Source organism: Sorex fumeus, unplaced genomic scaffold, assembly GCF_029834395.1.
Source record: "Sorex fumeus unplaced genomic scaffold, SorFum_2.1 ptg000122l, whole genome shotgun sequence".
Taxonomy (NCBI): Eukaryota; Metazoa; Chordata; class Mammalia; order Eulipotyphla; family Soricidae; genus Sorex; species Sorex fumeus.
Window position 1 is genome coordinate 49,847,692 of NW_026606179.1, and position 18,819 is coordinate 49,866,510.

General features: G+C 53.3%; 2 protein-coding genes across 2 annotated transcripts in view; one reads left to right on the forward strand and one right to left on the reverse strand.

The window, feature by feature from the left end:
- RANBP10 (RAN binding protein 10) overlaps positions 1-456 on the reverse strand; it is a 43,990-nt gene extending 43,534 nt beyond the window's left edge. The window contains exon 1 of the mRNA XM_056136681.1: positions 55-456. Within this exon, the coding sequence (XP_055992656.1) occupies positions 55-286 (232 nt within the window). The 5' untranslated portion in view covers positions 287-456. The remainder of the gene's footprint in view (positions 1-54) is intronic.
- A 418-nt stretch (positions 457-874) lies between these two features.
- On the forward strand, positions 875-18,440 carry TSNAXIP1 (translin associated factor X interacting protein 1). Its single transcript, XM_056136127.1, has 16 exons — positions 875-970; positions 7,404-7,503; positions 10,971-11,083; positions 11,210-11,336; positions 12,608-12,701; positions 14,322-14,518; positions 14,821-14,956; positions 15,914-16,083; positions 16,165-16,324; positions 16,402-16,532; positions 16,892-17,017; positions 17,123-17,275; positions 17,374-17,483; positions 17,698-17,824; positions 17,915-18,021; positions 18,173-18,440. The coding sequence occupies exons 1-16, from the start codon at positions 924-926 to the stop codon at positions 18,438-18,440; spliced, it is 2,166 nt and encodes a 721-aa protein (XP_055992102.1). The 5' UTR covers positions 875-923.
- The last annotated feature ends 379 nt before the right edge of the window (positions 18,441-18,819 follow it).

Genomic DNA, 18,819 nt, shown 5'->3' on the forward strand with positions numbered 1-18,819 from the left:
CGCACAGCCGCCCCGCCGCGTCGGCCTCCCCCCTCGGCGGCCCCGGGCCCGCACCTTTGTAGTGGACGCGGAGGTTGCCCTGGGAGAGGCCGATGTAGTTGTACTTGTCCTTGGGGCTCCAGGAGCGCGGCAGCGGCGTCTCATGCTGGTTGACGGCGGGGTAGAGGCGCTGCAGGCGCCGGCTCAGCTCCTGCTCGCCCGCGGCCGGCAGCGCGGCCCCCGCGCCCCCCGCCGCCGCGTCGGCAGCCTGCGGGCTCCCGGCCCCCGACTCCGCCGCCGCCGCCATCTTGGACGAGCTGCTATTGTGTCACTGGGGGCGGGCGCGGCGGGCCCAGATCCGCCCGCGCAGCCAATGGGCCGCAGGGAAAGCGAGTCCCGGGCCGGCGCCGCCCGCCGCGCCGAGGCCGCCCGCCGGACTTCACCTCCCACCAGGCGGAGCCGTCGCGGGGGGCGGGCCGGCCGGGGCCCGCGCGGGGGCCGGGGAGATGTAGTGCCGAGCCGCCCGGGCCTCAGCCCGCCCCGGCCGGGGCTGCGCGGCGCCGCGGACTACAGTTCCCGCGAGCCATGCTGCTCCGGCCTCCGCCGTCCCCGCCCCCCCCCCCCAGCCGAGGGCTGCTGCGGGACCCCGCCGCCTCGGTTCGGGGGCTCAGGGGCGGATCGGCGGCGGTGACTGACTCTGAGGGGACCCTACCCTCTCCCCCTACCCCCCCGGAGCCGGGCGCACCCGCGCGACCCCGGGCTTCAGAGCGGCCCGGGAGCGCGCGCGCGGCGCCCGGGGGCGTGGCCGGGACGGGGGCGTGGCCACTGCCGGCCCCGCCCCGCGCTGGGCTGCCGGGGCCCGTCGCCATGGCGACAGACTGTACACTAAGGCGGCTTCCCTGGCTCCGGGTGCTGCTGGCCGCCCGGCGGCTCCCCCGAGGGTCATGGCTGCCCAGGCTCCGCGAGAGCCCAGCCTGGCGACCACGTCGAGGTAGGCGCTGGCCGGGTTGAGGGGCAGAGAGAAGTTGCTTGAGCAGTTCCAAAAACAGGAATGGTCCCAGATCTTCTGACCTTCCTCTGCACTTCCTCTAACCCGAGCATCTGGGACTGCAAGCCAGCGACCCGAGCCGAGCTGACTTGTGAACGAGCTTACATACTAGCAAAGGGGCAGGATCGTATGATGCAAACCTGGGTCTGCAGTGTGCAAGGCAAGCAGCTTATCCGCGGTACTATCTCTCAGGCCCCAGGAGCTTGTGTTTTACACGTTTGCAAGCAGTGGAGCGAGGATTTGAACCCAGGCGTGTGAGATTACTGAATGTGACCTTGTAGTCACAGGGATAAGCTGCCCCTTCACCCACTGGCTTATGACAAAGATGCTTGTCAAACGGTGGACTCTGAGCAGCCCAGAACCCTCCAAAGTCTCAAGTATAGCTCCTGCCTCTACCCAGAGGAACAACTTCTGGGCACTGAAAAATATGACAGCAAGCTCTGATAACCAGAAAAGTATATGGATTCAAACGAAAAATGGTGGCTAGATACCTTTCTAGCTTTAGGAACTCAGAGAAGTCTCTTAAAGTTTCAAGCTTCAGCTTCTATATTTCAAACATTGTAACACACCACCTTGCAAACATTGCTGGGAACCTTTAGGCCTGATATGTGAGATTCTTATCATAGCTCTTGTATAATAATAGACATTAGGGCTGGAGCGGTAGTACAGCAGGTTGGGTGTTTGCCTTGCACACAGCTGACCCAGGTTCAATCCCCAGCATCCCGTATGGTCCCCTGAGCACCGCCAGCAGTAATTCCTGAATGCAGAACCAGGAGTAACTCCTGAGCACTGCTGGGTGTGGCCGAAAAAGCCAAAAAAATAAAAAAATACATTCAGAAATTTTATAAACTATTATATGCCTGTTATGAAAAAGAAACTGATCTGGCCTAAACTCAAATCCTGCATGGTCTGCTGCCCTGAGAGAAGAAGCCCACAAAAATTAAGAAATTAAGTGTCAATTTGATTATTTTATCGGGGACAGAAATGTTGGTGCGTAGACAACGAAGATAGAAACTGCAGGCAGTGAGCCACATCTATTCAAATGTAAACGTCCGATTCGGGTTGTTAGGCATTGGAATGACTCAATGCTCATGGCCAAGTTTGTGTTGACAAGGACACTGACGCCTCCAACACCTCTTTTATCACATGTTCAGAGGAACAATTCCTCTCCAGTGTCGAAAACGGCATGGTGAGATTCGTGCCTTCTTGTCTCGGTCAGACCAATGATGTCGTACTTGATCATTCGCACTTGTACCATCAGGTCCTCGATGGATGCATCTGATGCTAGCGTACATGCATTGAAAGTACAGACGATCATTTTTGTCTTCCTTCGTTGTGGCAGCCTAGTTCGGCCTTGAGATTTTGTCGGCCTCTCCTTTCTCATCCTTCTCAGTGCTGCCATGTCGGTGAAGCCTTCAGGGTCAGGTGAATGAGACCAGTTGTAGTTACTGGTTTTGGCATATCGAATACACAACGGATAGCTTGCCAGGCTCTTCCGTGCGGGCGGAATACTCTTGGTAGCTTTCCAGTCTTTCCGAGAGGGATAGAGGCTTTTGGGGCGACCTCTAATCACCCTTGTAGGTGTTACCATATTTGAACCCTATCAAATATGGTACGACAATTCCGGAAGATGGGTATTTAGTGTTTTATGATGTGTTGCGCGGCCGCGAAGCAGCCGCGCGGGTCCGGAAAGCGTCCTGGAGTGTGGTGGCGGCTGGGTAGTGGAGGTAGTGTCCAACATCTCATTATGATGAAAGAGAAATTGAGAAGTTCTACATGGAGCTGGAGAAGTTCTATAAAGAAGACCACACCTTCTACAAGATCATTGTGGATGATTTTAATGCCAAGATAGGACCGAGAAGATCAGCTGAAGAACTTCACATCGGGACCCATGGCCTAGAATGGAACGAACAGGGTGAGAGACTGTCTGAGTTCATCATGTCGACCAGGACCATCCATGGTAACTCACAGTTCCAGAAGGCAGAATCTAAACGTTGGACATGGAAGTCTCCCGGTGGACGATTCCACAACGAAATAGACCACATCACATTCAATCGACGGTTTTGCCTGACCGATGTCGCTGTTGTCCCAAAATTTCGAACGGGATCGGACCACCGTCTCCTTCGTGCAAAATTCTACTTCACAGAGCGGGGAGAAAGGGCTGCAAAGTTCAAAAAAAGAACTCCCAGAACGACCACCAACTGGGAACTCTTTGGCACTATTGCGGCAACATGGGAAGATGCCATTGTTGACAACATTGACGAGGAATACGATCAACTGGTTCAGCACCTCCACGAATGTGCGAGGAACGCCAAGAGAGAGATAGCCACAAAAAAACGCCTGTCTTCGAAAACTCTTGAGCTAATTCACCAGCGTGGTTTGGCGCATGCCTCAGGCAACCGCAAGCTAACGTCTGAGCTTGCAAAGCAGTGCAGAGATGCGATCAAGGAAGACCTCAAAGAGAGAAGAGCAGAAGTACTGGTAGATGCGGCAGAAGCTGGGAAAAGTATTCGTAATGCCCGCCTGTCCTTCGCCAACTACAAGACCAAGATGACTGCCCTCCAACGTCCTGATGGATCCATCACATCCTCCAGAAAGGCAATGGAGAAGATTATCCATGACTTCTACTCAAATCTCTTCGATAGCCATGTCCACTTGCCGACATACCAAATTCCACAGGATGGATATGTCATTCCCAACGTTCTCCCTTCCGAAATCCGACACGCCATTTCGTCGGTAAAGAAACAAACAGCACCCGGCCCAGACAAGGTCAGACCCTGAACACCTGAAGAACCTGCCATCAGTACTCATCAATACACTGGCTCAGCTCTTCACATGCTACCTGTCTGAATGCAAGATTCCGTCCCAGTGGAAGACCAGCAGGACTGTACTACTGTTCAAGAAGGGAGACATCCATGACATTGGCAACTATCGCCCGATCTGTGTATTGTCTGTCATCTACAAGTTGTTCACTCGAGTCATCCTAAATAGGATTGGCAGAACACTAGATGAAGGACAACCATGTGAGCAAGCCGGGTTCCGCAAGGGATTCAGCACCATCGACCATATCCACACAATAACCAAGCTCATTGAGGTTTCTCGGAAGTTCAAGATGCCGCTCTGTTTAATGTTCATTGATTTAAAGAAGGCCTTTGATTCTGTTGAGACGGAAGCGGTCATTGAAGCCCTAGCCAATCAGGGCATTCAAGCCCAATACATCAGGATCCTCCGTGAGCTGTATTGCGAATTCACTACCAGGATCTCACCATTCTACAAAGAAGTGATCGTTGATGTCAAGAGAGGGGTTCGGCAGGATGATACCATTTCACCGAAACTCTTCAGTGCCACCCTCGAGAACATCATGCGACGACTGGAATGGGAAGGAATGGGAGTGAAGATAGATGGTTGGCAACTACACCACCTCCGCTTTGTTGATGACATTGTTTTAATAACACCAAACATCAGCCAAGCGGCACAAAAGCTGGCCGACTTTGACCATGAGTGTGGAAAAGTAGGACTACAGCTGAATCTTACGAAGACAATGTTTATGAGAAACAGCCTCGTTCCTGATGCCCCATTCGCTCTCAACGGAACCACCATCTCCGAATCCAACAGCTATGTGTACCTAGGTCGAGAAGTCAACATGACAAATGACCTGGCACCCGAGCTGCGCAGGAGGAAGAGAGCAGTTTGGAACGCCTTCAAGAACGTCGAAGAATGGGGGTGGGGGGGATATTATCCATGGTGGTGGAAAATGGGCACGGGTGGAGGGATGGGTATCTGATCATTGTATAATCAAACCCAAGCACAAAAAATTGCAAATCTACAACTGTACCTCATGGTGTTTCACTAATAAAAAAAAATTTTAAAAAATTAAAAAAAAAAAAGAACGTCGAAGAAATAGCTAAGAGGATGAAGAACCTCCGGCTCTGGGCACATCTCTTTGATTCCACTGTTCTTCCTGCATTAACATATGCCTCAGAGACCTGGGCCCTACGCAAACAAGATGAGAACGCTATTCAGGTCTCCCAAAGAAGAATAGAAAGAGCTATGCTTGGAATATCACGTTTCACTCAAATGAGAGAAAAAATCCGGAGTTCCGACCTCCGTCGACGATCAAGAATCAGGGACGCTGTCTCATTTGCCAAGGTGTCAAAAATCAGATGGGCTGGTCACGTAATGAGATTTAAAGACGACCGTTGGACTAGAGCTGTTACTGACTGGATTCCACGGGATGTCAAAAGACCGCGTGGCCACCTACCTGCCAGATGGTCAGACTTCTTCTTCAAGATCATGAACGATCGGTTTGAGGCTCTTCATGTTCCCAGTGCGAACAGATGTTATTGGGCTACACTAGCACGCGACAGGGACAAATGGAGATGTTACTGGCGCCGCTCGAGCAAATCGACGACTAATGGGAAGTTAAGTGATTAAGTGATCGGGGACAGAGATGAGTCTCCAAGAGTAAGGCAACTACAAGAGTTAGTTGCCTAACAGACTTGAGAAAGAGTATAGTTACCTGGCCCAGTCATAATGCAGGACACTCATGTCGTGTTTGGACATGACACAGACTCAGGATGAGAAGCCCCATTTATTTTAAGGGAGCTGTTGGTCCAGAAATGTGGCTCAGTGGTAGAACACTCGCCTTGCATGTGGCCGACCCAGCACCATCTAGGGTCCCCAAGGAGTGATCTCTGAGGACAGGGCCAGGGGAAATCCCAGAGCACAGTGGGGTATAGCCCCAAAAGAAGAAAACAAAAAACAAGGAAGAAAAAGGAAACATAATGTAATTGCTGAGGTCAAATGATTTGGTGTCAGTACAAAAACATTATTAATTTGTGTCCATTTTCTTGACTCATCAATAATTAAGGATGGAATTGGGTCACTGTTTCCCTTCAAGACACAGTATGGGTATTCTCGAGGTCCTATTGGGCCAGAATAATAGACTAGACTATAGATAAACTAACACACAGTCCTCCGAAAGTGACCTTCCAGTTGTGTCTTGTCCCAGGTAAGTTTCTCTGCCTCCTTCCCCGGCTTTCTCCTTTTACCTTCATGTCACTAACACAGTTACTTGGTGAGTGGAACTCAGCAGCTTGAGTTCACTCAGTGCCATTACCCTGGCAAACCCACTGCCAGCCATCAGTTAAATAAGTTTTCTCCACCATTGCAGTAGAAATACTTTTCTCATGCTTCTTTGAAGGTTGATGTGAGTTTTATACTTAATACTAAATAAAACATTATAACCTAAAGAAGTATCCTGTTATTTGAATAAGGGTATATAAACTCTGCCACTTTTTTTTTTAAATATTATTATTTATAAATCTTTTTTTTACTTTACTTTTTTTTTAACTACTGTCTTCTTTGACATGCAAAACTAACATCCGGGGTCAGAGAGATGGTGCAGCAAGTATGGCACTTGCCTTGCATGCCACTGACCTGATTTCAATCCCCAGCACTGCATAAGGTTCCCTGAGCATTGCCCAAGAGTGATCCCTGAGTACAAAACCAAGAGTAAATTCTGAACACCACGAGATGTGGCCCCAAAACAGCCAAAACACAAAAATGACCTGTACTAGACCAGAAAGGTAGCTCAGCAACCTGAGTGCATGCTTTGTTTGCATGCAGGAGGCCTAGGTTCCATCCCTGGCCCTGCATAGTCCCCTGAGCATCAGAATGATCCTTGAGCAGAGCTGGAGTAGCCCCTGAGTGTAGTTCAATGCCAAAAGACCAAGCAGACAAGCAGAACTAACCTCTTTGAATTCTTCCCCAAAGCAACACCTTCCAGCTAGTAGAGTTGCTCATCATGTCCTTACTTACCTTACTATTGATGATAGTTCCAGCAGAAATAGAGACCAGACTCTAGAGAACTGATTGGTCCTGACAGGAAGACATTGATTTATTTCAGTGAGCAGATGGGTTGGTCTGATGTATCTTGTCTCAAACCCATAAATGCCTGGGCAGAAAACCTTCCTTTTCCAGATCTGCTGCTCTTCCACGGTTCTCCTCACACTTGTCTGACTGTGAGACAACAGAGGAAAAGTGTGGAGCTGTCACTGCTCCATGGAACAGGACTAAAGAACTCTTCAGGACAAGCTAAGGGTTCAACCTGCCTGCCCTCAGTTTCCCTAACACTTGGGTAGGCCTCATCCTTCTCTCATGGAGCTGGAAAGCGGCCATGAGAAGGCCTCTGGGAAAGTAGGGAAATGGTTTGGGCCCATGACCAGGAGTTTGTTGGCAGAATCTCTGAGAATCTGGAGGCAGCCCAGGAAGCCCCAGGCCTGGCTCTAAGGGCGGAGGAGATGCCTCTTGAGGACACAGGGAGAAGAGGGGGACCTCTCTGCCAGCCATCACTGTCTCCCTTTTCTCCGTGCAGAAGATTCTCACAGCGATCAGAACTGACCACAGAAGAATCCTTACCTCCAGAAAACAGGAGTGCCCCAAGACGCAAGCTGTCACAGAAGCAGAAGTCAATGGTTAGTGATGTTCTGTCAACTTGCAAACAGGACGTCTTTCCCGAGATATCCAGCTTCCCGGCCTCTCCATCTGCTGCTCTTTTGCAACCCCCCAAAAAAGTACTCTATACTGAAACTTGCCCTCCAAAGCAGCTTCTCCCTGTCAGGGAGTGGGATTCTCAGAGGCCAGGCCCACCAGGGTCTTGGTGGGGGTATACACTAATTGCACCTTACCTGAAAAGCCTTCCAGACCCCCTGCCCACAGGAGCCTCAGGGGCACTTGCCTCTGTAGCCCAGCACTATGATCTCGTTTCTTCATCCACCCTGTCCCTGCCCCATGCTAGGGGCTATAGCATCACAGGGTCCTGGGAGTAGATCTTTTTTTTCCTTTTTGGGTCACACCCAGCGATGCACAGGGGTTACTCCTGGCTCATGCACTCAGGAATTACTCCTGACAGTGCTCGGGGGACCATATGGGACTCTGGGAATCGAACCCGGGTTGGCCATGTACAAGGCAAATACCCTACCCACTGTGCTATTGCTCCAGGCCCGGGAGTAGATCTTTTGTCTTCAGGGACCAAGTGCTTAATGAAGTCTTTAAGTGTCTGGTGCAAGTAGAGAGATCCAAAAGTTCTGTGCCTTGAGGCAGGAATAAAGGGATGAGTGTTGCAGGAAATTGCACTGGGGCCTTCATATGCAAGGCAAGTCCTGAACACCCAGTTCTCTTGTCCTCCATTCCTGCTTTTTCAAGTTTATCAGTCTTATTTCTTTCTAGGCTGTGCTCAGCTGTGCTTAGGGTTTACTCCTGAATCTGCATTCAGGAATCACTCCTGGCAGTGCCCAGGGAACTATAGTTCAGTTCATAGAAACTGAATCCAGGTCAGGTGTGTGCAAGGTAAGCACCTTATCTACTGAACTATCTCTCCAACCATCTTTGCAGTTCTTATATAAAAATAATTAGTGTTCTTGGAATCTCATTGATATGTTCTTAAGATCATTAGTAGTCAACCAATAGCCACTGCTAGAACACGTAGCGGGTGATTTATCCCTGTGTGTATAGGTCCCATGTGAAGGACCTGGAATCACAGGGTCATACATTCCCTTTTTTTTTCTTCTTTTTGGGTCACACCCGCCGATGCACAGGGGTTACTCCTGGCTCTGCACTCAGGAGTCACTCCTTGCGGTGCACAGGGGACCATATGGGATGCTGGGAATCGAACCTGGGTCAGCCGCGGGCATGGCAAACGCCCTACCCGCTGTGCTATCTCTCCAGCCCCAAGGGTCATACATCTTTTTTTTTTTTTTTTTGGTTTGGGGTCCACACCTGGCAGCGCCCAGGGCTCACTCCTGGCAGGCTCAGAGGACCATATACGGTGCCAGGGATCAAACCCAGATCAGTGGCATGCAAGGCAAACACCCTTCCCACTGTAATGTGCTCTGGCCCGGGGCACATATATTGTGAGGCTGGGGACACCCAATACTGGAGACCCTGATTCCAAGGAGCGAAAGAGTCACAGTATGAATTCTTCACGGAGATCAAGACAGCCAGAGCCTGGCAAGACCCAAGGGCTTGAGATGCCAGGCCCCCACTTCCCTGCGGTGCCACGCCCCCCCCCGCCCCCACTCAGCTGCTCTCTCCCCTTTTCTCAATGCGGCTGCGGTGTGATGCTGCTCTCCACCACCAGGGGGCGTTGTTCCCCCTCACTAGCCCCGCGCGGGACCTCCCTGGCCGGCGGTGACCTGCCGGGAGAAGCAGCGCAGGGAGCGCCCAGAAACATTGTGCTCCTTCCAGCACGCTGGCTGATGCCTCCCCTGCTGTCAGCCAGGAGGCAGAATCAAAGCGGGATGACCAGGTTTTCCCTAGGAAGGCTGAAAAGCTTATCTTTAACTCACCGGGTCTGGGTGCTTTTTTGGCAATTTCCCTGGGGCCTTCTAGGATGACTTTGCATTAAGATTAAAACACATCGATTTTCATTATCTTTTATTTATTTATTGGCTTTTTTGGGTCACATCCGGCGATGCTCAGGGGTTCCTCCTTGCTCTGCACTCAGGAATTACTCCTGGCGGTGCTCGGGGAACCATTTGGGATGCTGGGAATCGAACTCGGGTCAGCCATGTGCAAGGCAAACGCCCTACCCACTGTGCTATTGCTCCAGCCCCTCATTATCTTTTTTTTTTTTTTTGGGCCACACCTGAGGATGCACAGGGCTTACTCCTGGATCTGCACTCAGGAGTTACTCCTGGCAGTGCTCAGGGGACCATATGGGATGCTGGGAATAGAACCCGGGTCGGCTGTGTGCAAGGCAAACACCCTACCCACTGTGCTATCTCTCCAGCCCCTCATTATCTTTTAAATAACCTTTCTAGATTGATTTTGTTGTTATTGTTATTTTGGTTTTTTACACCACACTGGCAGTACTCAGGAATTACTTCTAGCTTTGTGCTCAATGATCAGTCCTGGCAGAGCTTGGGGATTGAGCCTGGGTTGACTGCAGACACCTATTTTATTATCTCTCTGGTCCCTGTTTTTAAGTTTTAACATGACTCATTTTATGTGGCTATCTCTTTCTACTTTTATTTCTCCTATTTGAGAGATTATTGATCGTTCTTTTCCTTTTATAGCATCCTAAGACTTAAAGCTTTCTTTGTGTTGTTGGGGGCCTGGGAAAGTTGTATTTTAATAAATGGAGAAAATTATAAGGATGTGGCTCAGTTGTAAAGTGCAGGACCCTGGATTCATCTGCGGAGTTGCAAAATAAATGTCTAAACTATTAAGTGTATGTTAGGGGTTGTTTTTTTTTTTTCTTTTTGGGTCACACCCAGCAATGCATGAGGGCTATTCCTCGCTCTGCACTCAGGAATTACTCCTGGTGGTGCTCAGGGGACCATATGGGATGCTAGGACTCGAACCTGGGTCTCCGCATGCAAGGCAAACATTCTATCGGCTGTGCTGTTGCTCTAGCCCCAGAGGTATATTTCTGTGGTCAGTTTCTATTTTTAGTGCACCGTGTCAGCAAATGTAAGATTAACAATTTCAGTTGGTGGGGCCAAAGTGATAGTACAGCTGATAGGGCACTTGCCCTACACACGGCCGACCCGGGTTTGAATCCTGGCATCCAATCAGGTCTCCTGCGCACCACCAAGATGACCCCTGACTGCAGAGCCAGGAGTAACCCCTGAACATGCCAGGTGTGGCCCCAAAACAAACAAATCAAAATCAGGAGAGGCTGGAGAGTTAGTATGGTAAGTAGGGCCCTTGCCTTGTGTGCAGCCGACCTGGGTTCAATCCCTGGTATCCAAAATGGTTCCCCCAGCCCTGCCTTGAGTAATCGTGATCCCTGGGCACAGAGCCACGAGTCAGCCCTGAGCACCACTGGCACCATCACCTCCAAACGAAACAAAACAATCCAATGGGGGGGGGGGGACAGAGGGAGAGCATCTTGAAGGGAGCCTGTGGCCTCGGTAACCTGACCTATCCCTCCCTGCAGTCCTCTGGGCTCTCCACAGGGGGCTACCTTTCCCCGTGGCCCCACTACACCAGCGGCCAGACCATTCTGTATAATCGAAAGCCCTGCTCCGTGGACTGGCAGCCGCAGAAAAGGTAAGTGGAGGTCCGCCCAGTGGTGGACAGGCTGGTAGAGACACGGAACAAGGTGCTCGCTGCCCCAGACTAGGGGTGCAAGGGTGCTTGGGGTGCACATCACATCTCAGCCCACTGTCCCTGCAGTGTCCAGCAGGAAAAGTCCTTGGGCATCACCAAGCCGAGGTACCTCGAGCAGCTGGAGAACTACCTCCGTAAGGAGCTGCTTCTGCTGGATCTGAGCACCGATTCGGCCGAGGAGCTGCGGCTGCAGGTCAGAGCTGCCCCATCGGCGCCAGCCTTGCCCGTTCCTTAGGATTCCCCCTCCCAGGAAGAGAAATTTGATCCGTGACAAAGCCTACAGGCAGGCCAGTCTGCCCACGTGGAAGCAGAGCTCTCCAAAGGCTTGAGTTCCAGGGAGTCAGGTGGCCTGGAGGCCGTGTGTCTATGTCCAGGCCAGCAGGGGTGGTTGGACACCAGGGGGCGGGGGGATGGGGAGAGCCAGAACCTTGGCAGGTGAGGAAGCTGCAGGGTCAAATGGGGTCCTCAGGCCCAGTAACAGCACACCGGCTTGAGTATCTGGCTTTAGACAGAGCTGGAGGGGGAGGGGGAGGCGAGAAAGGGGAGGGGAGGAGAAGGAGGAAAGCAGGGCACAGGGGAGGAGAGTGAGGGAGAGGAGGGGGAGGAAGAGGTGAAAGATGGGTGAGATGGGGCTGGAGTGAGAGCACATTTGCCTTGCACGCAGCCGATTCGGGGTTTGATTCCCAGCATCCCGTATGGTCCCCTGAGCACCGCCAGGGGTAATTCCTGAGTGCAGAGCCAGGAGGAACCCTTGAGCATCGCCGGGTGTGACCCAAAAAGCCAAATTGAAAGATGGCTGAGAGGAGGAGGGAGAGAGAAAGGGAGAAGGAGGAAGAGGAGGAGGAGGAGGAGAGGAGAGAGACTGGAGCAGGGGAAGAGAAAGAGGAAAGAGCAGGGGAGAGAGGGAAGAGATGCTGCCGGAGTCCTATGATGAGAGAGGGACTGGCCCAGACTCCGCTTGCCGGGCCAGAAGAGACGGCTGGCTGCAGACCCGGGCTGCACACGACCAGTGAGGATCAGGCTGGAAGCCCAGGGAGGCCCGCCGCCCTGAGGAGGGGGGGCTGGGGCTCATCCTGGCCCACTGCTGTCCCCCAGCTTTGCTGAACCCAGTGGGTCAGGAAACCACAAGGCTCCTGGGATGCCAGGGCAAGGCTGGGGCCTTCCAGCTCATCTGCCCCCCTCCCCAAGGGCGTTAATATGGGGAGAGGTGCTGGGAGACCCAACGAGGCACAGTGCACGCAAGAGCCCGAGAAGGGGCTGGGCCCAGAGTGGGGGAGGTCCTGGTGCCTGACACCTGCCAAGCTGCAGGACCCAGCGACCCCAAGAGCAGCTGAGAGGGACAGATGTTTGCACGTCACCTGAATCTTGGTGCAGAAACATGGCCAAGTCAGGCCAAGTCAGACTCCATCCCTGCTGAGGACGGCGGCCCTAGGCCAGGAGGTAACTATCCCCTTTTCTTGTCAGCCTTACCGAGAGATCTTTGAGTTCTTCATAGAGGACTTTAAAACGTACAAGCCGCTGCTGTCATCCATCAAGAACGCATATGAGGGCCTGCTGGGTAAGACGGTAGCCTGGCCCGGGCCCAAGTCCATCTCCAGCAACTCCTAACAGGCCTGGCACTCACCAGACCCCGCTGAGCCTTCCTGCGGCCTCTGTACCTCTCCAGAGTCCCCCCCCCCCCCCCCCCGCCCCTGGGAAGTGTGTTCACTGCTAAGAATGAAGGCTGGAGCCAGGGACAGGGTTTGGGAAGGAAGGAGGCATCCCCACCCCTGCAAGGCCCCAGGGAATGGGCACGGGCAACACCCCAGTCCCTCCTGTACACTTAGTGTTTGGCTAAAAAGAAGAGGGACTGGAACGTGCCCCAAGTGCTAGATGACCTACCTTGCACGTGCGAGGGCCTGAATTTGATCCCCAGCACCACAAGCCTCTCCTCACAAACGCTGTAGGGAATGACCTTGGTAGCCCCCAAGTGCCACCCTGCATGCCCTCCATTATAATTTCAAAAATGGGGCCGGAGAGAGAGCACAGTGGGTAGGGTATTTGCTTGCACATGGCTGATCCAGGTTCGATTCCTGGCTCCTATCCCATATGTTCCCCCGAGCACCACCAGGGGTAGTTCCTGAGAGCAGTCAGGAGTAACTCCTGAGCATTGCGGGTGTGTCCCCCACCCCCACCCCACGAAAACTAAACCAAAGTTTTAAAAAACTCACACTCCTTAATATATATGCATCCAATGACAGACCAGCAAAAGACTTGAAAAATATTTATATATATATATTTGCTTTTTGGGTCACACCCAGCAATGCTCAGGGGTTACTCCTGGCTCTGCACTCAGGAATTACTCCTGGCGGTGCTCAGGGGACCATATGGGATGCTGGGAATCGAACCCGGGTCGGACGCGTGCAAGGCAAACGCCCTACCCGCTGTGCTATTGCTCCAGCCCTGAAAAATATTTTTAATTAAAATTGTGCTGCTGAGGAGGTGTGTAAGCAGCAGAACACATCCAGCCCGTGTGAGGTCCACATCAATCTTGGCACCAAATGCCCCCCAGCACCACCCGATGAAGCCCTGTGGCCCCCAACACTCTCAGTCTGAGGTGCCTGACTTTCCAGCTTGCACCTCTGGGCAGAGAGGAGTGGGGGATAGGGGTGTTGCCCCCATTAAAAATAAAGCAATGGTGGGCTGGAGCAATAGCACAGCGGGTAGGGCACTTGCATTGTGTGTGACCAACCCGGGTTTGATTCCCAGCATCCCATATTGGTCCCCCGAGCACCGCCAGGAGTAATTCCTGAGTGCAGTCAGCAGTAACCGCTGAGTATCGCCGGGTGTGACCCAAAAAGCAAAAAAAAATTTTAATTAAAAAATAATAAATAAAGCAACAGGCTACAAAGAACAGGGATTAAGGTTCTCATCTTGCATGCAGCTGACCCCAGTTCAACCCTGAGCACTGCATGGACATCTGTGCACAGAACCGGGAGTAGCTCCTGAGCACTGCTAGGTGTGATGTGAAAACCAAAAAGTGAGACATGCATAAGGCAAGAAGACCTGGAGCAGGAGCCGTGCTCTAGGCAAGGCGTCCAGACTTCCAGAATTCTCAGGGTCCATAGTCACGCACTGTAGCCTCAGGGCCAGTGTCGTTCCCCGGCCCCAAGAGAAGTCTCCCTCTTGTCTTGATTAGCCCACCAGAGGGAGAAGATTCGGACCCTGGAGCCACTGAAAGCCAAGCTTGTCACTGTGAATGAGGAATGCAGCGAGCGAATCCTGGCCATGAGGGCCGAGGACAAATCGGAAATCTCTGTGCTGAAGAAAGAGAAGATGGACTTGCTGAAGCTCATTGACAAGAAGAATGAGGAGAAGGTTTCACTGCAGACTGAGGTGAATGTACCTCGGGTGACAGTGCAGTCCCTGAAGTCCTGCCCCCCTCCCCACCCCAGGGTCTGCTATGGCACTGGGCACTGAGGTAGCCCTGAGTGACCCCCTCCTTGGCTCAGCATGGGGACCATGGCGGTGAGTCCTTCTTGCCTCTCAGAGGCCAGGCTTTCCCTGTAGGCAGGATTCTCAGGATGGCCAGTAGAGCTGTTGTGTCCCCCTTCCCTGGCTCTTGGCCTATTGCCCGGGGTAAGTCACTGCACCCAAGGGCCCAGAGGCAGCCTCACCCATAGCCACCTTCCTAACAGGTATTCAAACTGAGGAAGAACTTGGCTGAGGAATACCTGCGTTACCTCAGTGAGCGAGATGCCCGCAAGATCCTCCTCGCTGACCTGAATGAGCTGCGGTACCAGCGCGAGGACATGTCTCTGGCCCAGGCCCCTGGTGAGCCTGCAGGATCCGACTCTCCCCTCCCCGCTCCATTGATTCCGCGCTCTCAAGACCTGAGCATTCAATCCCTCCACTCCCTCACTCGGTGGGCAAAGTTCCTGCTGCATGAACTTTACATATAGAAGTCCCGGTTCATCTTTTTTTTTCTTCTTTTTGTTTTTGGGTCACACCCGGCGATGCACAGGGGTTACTCCTGGCTCATGCACTCAGGAATTACTCCTGGCGGTGCTTGGGGGACCATATGGGATGCTGGGAATAGAACGTGGGTAGGCTGCGTGCAAGGCAAACACCCTGCCTGCTGTGCTATCGCTCCAGTCCAAGGGAGCCCCAGTTCAGTTCTGACACTGCATGGTCCCCTGAGCAGCGCCAAGAGACCCAAACACCAGGACAAGTGTAGCCCAAGTACCCCTCATGTTTGGGCCAAAAAAAAAGAAAAGCACTTAACCAATACCAAAACCAAGTCATTGTTTATATAGGAGACAACTGTTCGACAGGCCTGATACCCTACTTCCTGGGCTGGCTTACTTCCTGAATGTTTTGTTGTTTGGGTCACACCTGGTGATGCTCAGGGGTTACTCCTGGCTCTGCACTGAGGGCTCACTCCTGACATTGTTCAAACCCCAGTGGCTGCGTGCGGGGGCCAATGCCTTACCTGCTGTCCTATCACTCCAACCCCGGCTTGCTGACTTTTTGGTGTTTGGATCACACCTGGCAGTTTTCAGGGGTCGAGCCAGGCCGTGCTCAGGATTTATCTGGTGCCAGATTGAACTTCGAGCTCCAGCATGCCAAGGAGGAGCCATGTCCCTGACCCCTAGGCTTCTTCCCTTAACCGAAGCCCTGGACTGGCAGTGCTGTGGAAGAAGAAAAAGGGCCCCTAAGCAAGGAGAGCAGGTTCTGGGACAAGCTGGGTCCCAGGACCAGGGAGACTCAAGCTGGCTGGCCTCCTGGCAGGCACCTGGGGGGAGGACCCTGTGAAGTTGACCCTGGCTCTGAAGATGGCCCGGCAGGACCTGACCCGCACACAGATGGAACTCAACACCATGAAGGCCAACTTTGGAGACGTGGTGCCCAGGAGGGACTTCGAAATGCAAGAGAAGATCAACAAGGATCTGCAGGAGCAGGTGTGTGTGTGGGGGGCGGGGCCAGGCGGGGCGGGACGCTGTCCTGTGGGTGGGCACCGGGGACCAATCGCTCTCCCACAGCTGGAGAGCCTGCGCGCCGACTACGAGGAGGTATGCAAGGAGCATGAGATCCTGCTGCAGCTGCACATGGGCACGCTGAAGGAGCGGGACCAGTTCTACAACGAGCTGCAGGAGATCCAGCGTACCTCCACACCGCGGCCAGACTGGGCCAAGTGCGAAGGTGCTGTTGGCTGCCGGGGCTTCGAGAGCTGCTGGAGGGGGCGGTCTGGACCCCAGTTTTCTCTCCCCCCGCTGCAGAAATCGTATCCGGGGGCCAACCGCGCTGGCTGATACTGGCCGAGGGCAAGAACAGCGACCAGCTGGTGGATGTGCTCCTGGACGAGATTGGCGAGGGGTTGCTCCGGCAGAAAACCTTCTTCCAGGGCCTGGTAGGGGCGGGCCTGAGCTCAGGAAGCTTGAGGTCAGGCTCAGAACAGCCAGGCCTTGGGCCGGAGAGACAACACAGTGGGGAGGGCGCTTGCCTGGCACTTGGACAACCTGGATTCAATCCCCGGTATCCCATACCATTCCCCTGTCCCTCCCCGCCCCCACACACACAGAACCTGGAGTGATCCCCAAGCAGAGCCGAGAGTAAGCCCTGAGCTCCACTGGGTGTGGCCCCCTTCCCCGCAAAAAAATACACAAAAAATAGCCAGAGTTGGGAGTCTCAGGAACCACTGAAGGTTTTGTCCTGTTTGAGGGTGAGGGCAGAGGCGCTTGGAGAGGAACTGGCCCTTTTCCTTCCCAGGGCTACGGGAGTGACGTTCCCTCCTGCCTTCGATTCGATGGCGTGGTGGAGAACAAGAAATCGAGCAGGAAGGAAGTGTTGTTGCTCATCAGGGATTTCTGGAAGGCGCGTCTTGCAGAAGACAAGGTCAGATCTCACTCAGGTGCTAGGGGCCAGGTCCGAGGTGCTAGAGGGCAGGACTGGGAGGGGAAGTGTCCATGGGGCGGGCTGACCAGTTCCCCAACTCTGCAGAGAGAGTCATTCTCAGATTCCTTCTTCAATTTCCTGGACCGTCGTTTTGAGACCAGTGAGGCGATGGCCTGGGCTTATACAATTTATGAATACGTCAAGCTCAACCGCTCCAATGAGGTGATGATTCAGTTCTATGCCACCTTGGTGGGAAAGGTGAGTTCGCACGTGATCCTTTGGCCTCTGTCCCCAAAAGGCTGCTCACCATCCCCACCAGAGCGGAAAGCCTCTAGGAAGTGCTTCCCTCCCTATAGTGCAGCGAGAATGTGTACCTCAGGCACCAGGAGACAGTAGCACAGCTGCAGAAGGAGATGATGAGTGCTGACCAACAGAACGAGGGCATGCTGACCATGGAGCAGCTGAAGTGAGAGGCCGGTCCAGCCTCCCCCAACTCCTGCCCACCCACCACTGCTCCAGGGCCAGGCTCCGGGCGGTGCACGGAAAAGGGAAGCCTGGGGGAAGGGCCACATCCTCAATGCTGGCTGCCCTTTAGAGCACTAGTCGGGACTGACAGGGGTGCTGTGCTAAGAGCGCAAGGCTTCAGCCAGGCCCCTGATGACCTCTATGTGTCCCCATAGTTCCATTCTCAAGAGCACCTTCCCCCTGAAGAAGGATGAGAAAATTCAGGAGTTGATGGAGGCAGCGGGCTGGAATGCCAAAAGTGACATTTCAGACTCATTCAAGTACAGCATCTTATTTACAGAGGTGGGTGGGGGCATCCGGGAACTTGTCACACCCTAGCCTCTACTGGACCCTAGCCAATGGGCCCTCACCCTGCCTTGTGGTCCCTCCCAGGATGAGGAGGGCCAGAGTACACTCTTTGTGCAGAAGATCTGGGAACAGTACATGAATGAAAAAGCCGAGTATTTGGAGGAGTTTAAGCAGGAGCTGGGCCTGGAACTGTGAGTGACTCTGGGGTCTTCTAGCCCACTTAGCCGTAGAGGTTCTACAGGTGGGGCCAGAGGGTCGCATTTCCCGGGTCTCCTTGGGCACAGAATGTTTCTGAGCACTATAGGCTGCTCAAGCCTGGCCTTTTTTTTCCTTGTGGAGCAGCACCAGTGCAGTGACCCCATTCATGGTCCGTGAAGCCCTGATGAACATAGATCCCAGCCTGGAGAAGCAGGCCCTGGACACCCTTGTGAGCCAAATCTTCCGGATCTCTGTATCAGAAATGACAGAAAGTGAAGGGAGGGAAGAGGAAAAGGAGATTTCTGTCAACGCCGCACTGGAGTATCTTCAGGCGATGGATGTTGTGCGCATGGGGCCTCGGGAGCAGGATCCTGCAGCGAAGGCCACTGGGCTCAGCTCCCTTGACGTTTAAGGTTTAAGGGATAATTGCTTTTGTTTTGCTTTTTTTCGGGGTTGGGGGTGGGGGAGCATACCTGGCGGTACTCAGGGGTGTTCAAGAAACCATGCAATGCCAGGGACTGACCTGGGGCTCCTGCATGCAGAGCATTGCACTCCAACCCTCCAAGCTATCTCCTCGGCCCTTTAGGATAAAATGATTCATTTGATCTTGTGCTGTCCTCCACGTTATTCTGGGAGGCAAGGGGAAGGAGGCAGGTTCCTTGGCCCCAGGACATGTACCCCACACGTACCAATCACAGTTTATTCTCTTTGTGATACTTTATTGGTGCCAAGGGGCGGGGAAGGAGACCTGGAAGTGTATATGGAGCAGAAGAGTAGATGGAGGGACAGGG

Excerpts from the sequence above, each read along its gene's own strand:
- TSNAXIP1 (XM_056136127.1), top strand. The coding sequence starts at position 924 with ATGGCTGCCCAGGCTCCGCGAGAGCCCAGCCTGGCGACCACGTCGAG. Across the intron at positions 11,084-11,209 it reads GACTGGCAGCCGCAGAAAAG|TGTCCAGCAGGAAAAGTCCT; the intron begins GTAAGTGGAGGT and ends CTGTCCCTGCAG. Across the intron at positions 17,825-17,914 it reads ACAGCATCTTATTTACAGAG|GATGAGGAGGGCCAGAGTAC; the intron begins GTGGGTGGGGGC and ends GGTCCCTCCCAG.